The 6,359-nt window shown below is 46.1% G+C and overlaps 2 protein-coding genes across 2 annotated transcripts; one reads left to right on the forward strand and one right to left on the reverse strand.

The window, feature by feature from the left end:
• Positions 1–1,385: 1,385 nt before the first annotated feature.
• LOC138363230 (neurofilament heavy polypeptide-like) lies at positions 1,386–2,024 on the reverse strand. The gene is made up of 2 exons (XM_069322236.1): positions 1,989–2,024; positions 1,386–1,760 (listed from the first exon to the last, which is right to left on the reverse strand). Exons 1-2 carry the CDS (start codon positions 2,022–2,024, stop codon positions 1,386–1,388), a joined length of 411 nt encoding a protein of 136 aa, XP_069178337.1.
• Positions 2,025–5,600: 3,576 nt separating this feature from the next.
• On the forward strand, positions 5,601–6,116 carry LOC138363231 (dynein heavy chain-like). Its single transcript, XM_069322237.1, has one exon. It carries the CDS (start codon positions 5,601–5,603, stop codon positions 6,114–6,116), a length of 516 nt encoding a protein of 171 aa, XP_069178338.1.
• The last annotated feature ends 243 nt before the right edge of the window (positions 6,117–6,359 follow it).

The following is a 6,359-nucleotide window of genomic DNA, read 5'->3' on the forward strand; positions in this document are numbered from 1 at the left end:
ACCACCCCTGCCTCCACCACTACCTCCACCTTGCCACCACCTTTCTTATGTCAGTGACGTACACGAAGGAGTGGACTCGTATATGTCTATGTTTGCAGATTATACAAAGCTAATGTAGACTAAAAACAGAGCAGTACTGCAGAGAATTACAGTAACTTTGGCAGACTCCAGGGGTGAGCAGACTCCAGGGGTGAGCAGACTCCAGAGGTGAGCAGACTCCAGGGGTGAGCAGACTCCAGAGGTGGGCAGACTCCAGGGGTGGGCAGACTCCAGGGGTGAGCAGACTCCAGGGGTGAGCAGACTCCAGGGGTGGGCAGACTCCAGGGGTGGGCAGACTCCAGGGGTGGGCAGACTCCAGGGGTGAGCAGACTCCAGGGGTGAGCAGACTCCAGGGGTGGGCAGACTCCAGGGGTGGGCAGACTCCAGGAGTGGGCAGACTCCAGGAGTGGGCAGACTCCAGGAGTGGACAGACTCCAGGAGTGGACAGACTCCAGGGGTGGACAGACTCCAGGAGTGGACAAACTCCAGGAGTGGGCAGACAAATGGTTGCTAGAGTTCAGTCCCGTCAAGTATAAGGTAATGAAGACGGGGGAAAAGGAGACAGGAAACCTGCGGGGAATCTACACTATGAAGAGTTGGCCTTTGCAGGAATCTGAAAGATCAAAATTATTTGAGAGAGGACATCATCTTAACACCAATACTAGAGGCACTGAACAAGGTAATAGCGGCAGTTTATGGGAACTGGCAAACACTAGAACAACAGATAAACACCAATATATAAACTCAAGACACTTTATATAGTCCATGTAAAATTAACACTGAAACATGCAGCGCAAGTCTGACATCCGTGATTCGTGAAGCATAAAACCATAACTAAAGTCGTGCCAAAGTTTGCGAGAAGACTAGTACCGGAGCTAAGAGGGTTAAGCTATGAGGACAGGTTATAGGAACAAGACCTCACATCCCTGGAGGAGAGAAGAGAGGGGACATGATAGCAACATACTGAGGGGAACTGACAAGCAGGACTGACAGCCGCTTTAACATGACAGAATATAGAACAACCGGACACAGATGGAAGTTGGAAACGTAAATGAGTCGAAGAAATGTACGGAAATATTCGTCCCCTTTACGGGACGGTCAAGCGGAATGTCCTGGAAGACGAGGTAGTGGAAGCCACCTCACTCCACAACAAACGTCAAATTCGACAAAGATTTACACTTTCAGAAAAGTTAAATTATAAAGTTTTAGATAGACCTACGACAAGACCAGCAGGCGGGGCGTAAAGAGATAGATCTCTCTTTAACTTATTGACACTTCCAGTTATACCACTTGTCCACATCTTGTAGCATGCCAGTTAAGGAAACCTTTCTCAGCCGCCTTCTTCACTAATCTTTGGCTTCACCACTGCTTCTGGCTTCCTTAGGGCTCTTGGCTTCATCACTACTTCTGGCTTCCTCAGGACTCTTGGTTTCATCACTGCTTCTGGCTTCCTCAGGACTCTTGGTTTCATCACTGCTTCTGGCTTCCTCAGGACTCTTGGCTTCATCACTACTTCTGGCTTCCTCAGGACTCTTGGCTTCATCACTGCTTCTGGCTTCCTCAGGACTCTTGGCTTCCTCAGGACTCTTGGCTTCATCACTGCTTCTGGCTTCCTCAGGACTCTTGGCTTCATCACTGCTTCTGGCTTCCTCAGGACTCTTGGCTTCATCACTGCTTCTGGCTTCCTCAGGACTCTTGGCTTCATCACTACTTCTTAGTTTCTAAGGTCTCAGAATATTGACTATTCTTGGAAATTCACAGAAAGATTCCTACGCTAACCATTCAGAGTGAACAGAAAAGATTGATAAGCTCGCTCTATCAGACTGTAGGTGACAGAAGGATGAATCCCAGCAAACAACGTAACCTCAACATGTTTTACGCCTATTTTGTACGTCGTTACGACGTTACACCGTCATTTAAAACGTCGGCGTGTCTTTGGTACTTGGCACCTTGCTGGTGTTGGTATTAAGGAAGGTCCCGGCCATAGTTGGCACTTGGCATATAATGACTGGAATTCACTTGCTATTGAGCAGAATCGACGTCGACCTTTCTTCGTCAGTTACTGTTTATGCATTAATATTGACCTTTATGGAGCCGGTCGGCCGAGCGGACAACACGCTGGACTTGTCATCCTGTGGTCCCGGGTTCGATCCCAGGCGCCGGCGAGAAACACTGGTCAGAGTTTCTTTCACCCTATGCCCCTGTTACCTAGCAGTAAAATAGGTACCTGTGTGTTAGTCAGCTGTCACGGGCTGCTTCCTGGGGGTGGAGGCCTGGTCGAGGACCGGGCCGCGGGGACACTAAAGCCCCGAAATCATCTCAAGATAACCTCAAAATTTATGGCGGGTGAGATATGTGCTGTGACCTCCATCCACCTCTGACCCCATGTTAACCCGGACACGTGTCCAGGCGTGACCTATAGCCATCAATCATCCCCAAGTTTGACAGGAGTGTTATGTGCTCTTCCGGACCGGAATGATGTAGTCATTCTGTCTTTAGTTTACTAATGGGAAGTGAGGTTCAAGTCTCTATGCCCAGCTGTTCTGTTATTCATGTTATTGATGAAATCTGGTTTTAAAGTTGTCGATGGAGGTGGCTTTCAGAACCTCTTCTTTCAGTCATTGCAGTTATTGACTCTCTGGAAAGGGTACGAGTATTTCCTTATATATTTTCTCGACACGTTTTGCATGTGCAGCTTCCATCTGTGTCCTCTTATTCTCCTTTCCTTCAATTCAATGAGCTTGTTCTTATTCGCCTTATCGAACATGAACATTTAATTAATATTAATATTAATATTAATTCATACTCAAGACAATCGACTTGAGAATGGTCCAGGACGGACCGAAACGTCGTCGTCCCTTCAATTTCTAGTGTGTGGTCTGGTCAACATACTTCAGCCACGTTATTGTGACTCATCGCCTGCATAATATTAATATGTGCTAAACAACATGCATAGGGAAATAAATTAATGGATATATAGATAAAATGGAAAGGGAAGAAAGATGGAATTGAGTAAGTCAATCCCTCGAGCCATTTTGCAGGTTCACCAATGTTATGTTTTGAATGTGTTGGTTTATAATTGGAAATGTAGAGGGGGGAGAGTGGTGGTTATCCGCGTCCTCGTTCACCCAACTCTACCTTGAGCTTGTTTCACTGGGCCCCCGGGCCCCCAGGACCATGGGCCCCCCAGGATCATGGGCCCCCAGGACCCTCGGGCCCCCACCACCCTCATTCCCTGCGGCCATTGTCAACAAGTGGCCCTGGAAAACACGGCTGGTTGTGCCTGCTGCTGTGTAGTGGTGGTGTATATGGTGGTCCAGTCGCAGTGTGTGTGTGTGTGTGTGTGTGTGTGTGTGTGTATGTGTGTGTGTGTGTGTGTGTGTGTGTGTGTGTGTGTGTGTGTGTGTGTGTGTGTGTGTGTGTGTGTGTGTGTGTATGTGTGTATGTGTGTGTGTGTGTGTGTGTGTGTGTGTGTGTGTGTGTGTGTGTGTGTGTGTGTGTGTGTGTGTGTGTGGTGTAAACACAAGAGGCTACACATCGGAGAGCGCCTCTATTACTTCCTCTCCCTTCTCTCACTAAGTCAACACAGAGAACAGGAGATACGTGCCTTTGAGTCTTGCTGTAGAGGAAAATGGACGAATAATATTAACAGAAGGGGTTGGGGAGTGAAAAGGTGAGAGAGAGAGAGAGAGAGAGAGAGAGAGAGAGAGAGAGAGAGAGAGAGAGAGAGAGAGAGAGAGAGAGAGAGAGACAGAGAGAGAGAGAGAGAGAGACAGAGAGAGAGAGAGAGAGAGAGAGAGAGAGAGAGAGAGAGAGAGAGAGAGAGAGAGAGAGACAGAGAGAGAGAGAGAGAGAGACAGAGAGAGAGAGAGAGAGAGAGAGAGAGAGAGAGAGAGAGAGAGAGAGAGAGAGAGAGAGAGAGAGACAGAGAGAGAGAGAGAGAGAGAGAGAGAGAGACAGAGAGAGAGACAGACAGACAGACAGAGACAGAGAGAGCATTAAGTAATGAAAATGATATAGAATAAAACCAGAATAAAAGAAAATAAACAATAAAAAGACTAATATAAATTCGTAATGTCATATAATTATAAACAAGTGGGACAAATAGCAGCAGAAAACGGGAAGAAACTATAGATTAAATAAGAACAAAAAAACTTTTTTTATATATAAGATTTCGTCCCATGAGGCTTGAGTGGTTGTTATAGTTTTGTGGGGGTAATTCTTTGTCTTCCTGCTCTCCCTCGTTTATCATCGTTGCTCGTTATTCCTATTTCATAACTCCCTCTTCCAGTGTCCTCTTGTTGGTTATCATCAGTTGGTGCTCTTCTTATATGTTCGCTCTCTCTCTCTTTATCACCATTCTTTAGCATTCTCTAGTTCATAACAATCATCTCTCGTATTCCCTTTTGTTTATCACTAATTCTAATATTCTAGACTGTGTATGACCTTCTAGTATACTCTATTGTATCCCTCGTTTATCGCTATCTTTCTGTTATCTAGTTTGTTCGTTGTTTGACAATATTTTCCCGTTGAGCGTTTTCCAATATTTTCTACTAGTGCCTTGTTTATCACCGTCACCTTTGCTGTCACCTTTGTCACCGTCTCTTGTCATCCACTCCTTCCGTCTCCTCACTGTCTTTCGCCGTCCTCAGCCTCCGCCTTAATTCGCCGGCAGCCATTACCGCGGCCTAGACAGGAGTCGACCCGCGACTCTCATTATCATAAAAGAACACGAACGTTGCCAGGGGGAGGGAGGGTGGCACTATGGCACTGGCAACGTATTCATAAACACGGCCCTTATTTCCCCCCCCCCCATGGGGAAGCTGTCTGCCAGTCACACCCCTGAGGGCCAGGGTGTCACTGCCACGGGGGAGACGGTCTGCCAGTCGCCCTCGGTGGGAGTTCTGACTGCTGTGTGTGGGGCTCCATCTTGACATAGCTGCCAGGGGGGGTCGTACGGTTGCGGTGCTCTAAATAAACACACGTGAGCCTCGACCGTAATGATGATAATGGCCCAGTTCACCTATTAGTGGTGGTGCCTTCTGGGCTGGCACTTTCCGTTTGATGGAGGCTCTCTGCTAATTCCTCCCCTCAAGACGCAGCCTTCAAGGCACTGCCAGGCTTGTCAAGCCTGGTACTGTACCCCTAGACAGTGCCAGGCTTGTCAAGCCTGGCACTGTACCCCAAGACAGTGCCAGGCTTCTTGACGGGACGTTGGGACACTTTCTCTCACCAACCCATCATGAAATTATAGTCATTTTTGTGACTATCGTCGATGGTACCAATATGTAGTATTGGAGTCCTAGTAAGTCACTTTTTGTACTATTTTTGTAGAGTCCGGAAATATGAAGCTACAAACCAAATATAAATATTCCTAAGCCCTAGTATAGCGCATCTTCCATACTAGTTCTACATTAGGCCTCGGATGGCGTGTATTAGGCCTCAGATGGTTAGGTTAGATTTGATTGAGATACGTCATTGATGTGTCAGTGAGATACATCATTGATGTGTCAGTGAGATACATCATTGATGTGTCAGTGAGATACATCATTGATGTGTCAATGAGATACATCATTGATGTGTCAGTGAGATACATCATTGATGTGTCAGTGAGATACATCATTGATGTGTCAATGAGATACATCATTGATGTGTCAGTGAGATACATCATTGATGTGTCAGTGAGATACATCATTGATGTGTCAATGAGATACATCATTGATGTGTCAGTGAGATACATCATTGATGTGTCAATGAGATACATCATTGATGTGTCAGTGAGATACATCATTGATGTGTCAGTGAGATACATCATTGATGTGTCAATGAGATACATCATTGATGTGTCAGTGAGATACATCATTGATGTGTCAGTGAGATACATCATTGATGTGTCAGTGAGATACATCATTGATGTGTCAGTGAGATACATCATTGATGTGTCAGTGAGATACATCATTGATGTGTCAGTGAGATACATCATTGATGTGTCAGTGAGATACATCATTGATGTGTCAGTGAGAAACATCATTGATGTGTCAGTGAGAAACATCAAGTCAAACACAAAACGAAGTTAGAAAAGGTTCAGAGGTGTGCCACAGTCTCTGAGCTGTGAGGTATGAGTTACGAGGAAAGATTGCTGGAACTAAACCTCACGACACTGGAAGACAGAAGAATTAGGGGGAGACATGATCACACCCTATAAAATTATCAGTGGAATTGACAGGTTAGATAAAGATAAACCGTTTAGCACGGGTGGTACGCGAACAAGGGGACACAGGTGGAAACTTAGTACCCAAATGAGCCACAGAGACGTTAGA

This window comes from Procambarus clarkii, chromosome 10, assembly GCF_040958095.1.
Source record: "Procambarus clarkii isolate CNS0578487 chromosome 10, FALCON_Pclarkii_2.0, whole genome shotgun sequence".
In the NCBI taxonomy this organism is placed as follows: domain Eukaryota; kingdom Metazoa; phylum Arthropoda; class Malacostraca; order Decapoda; family Cambaridae; genus Procambarus; species Procambarus clarkii.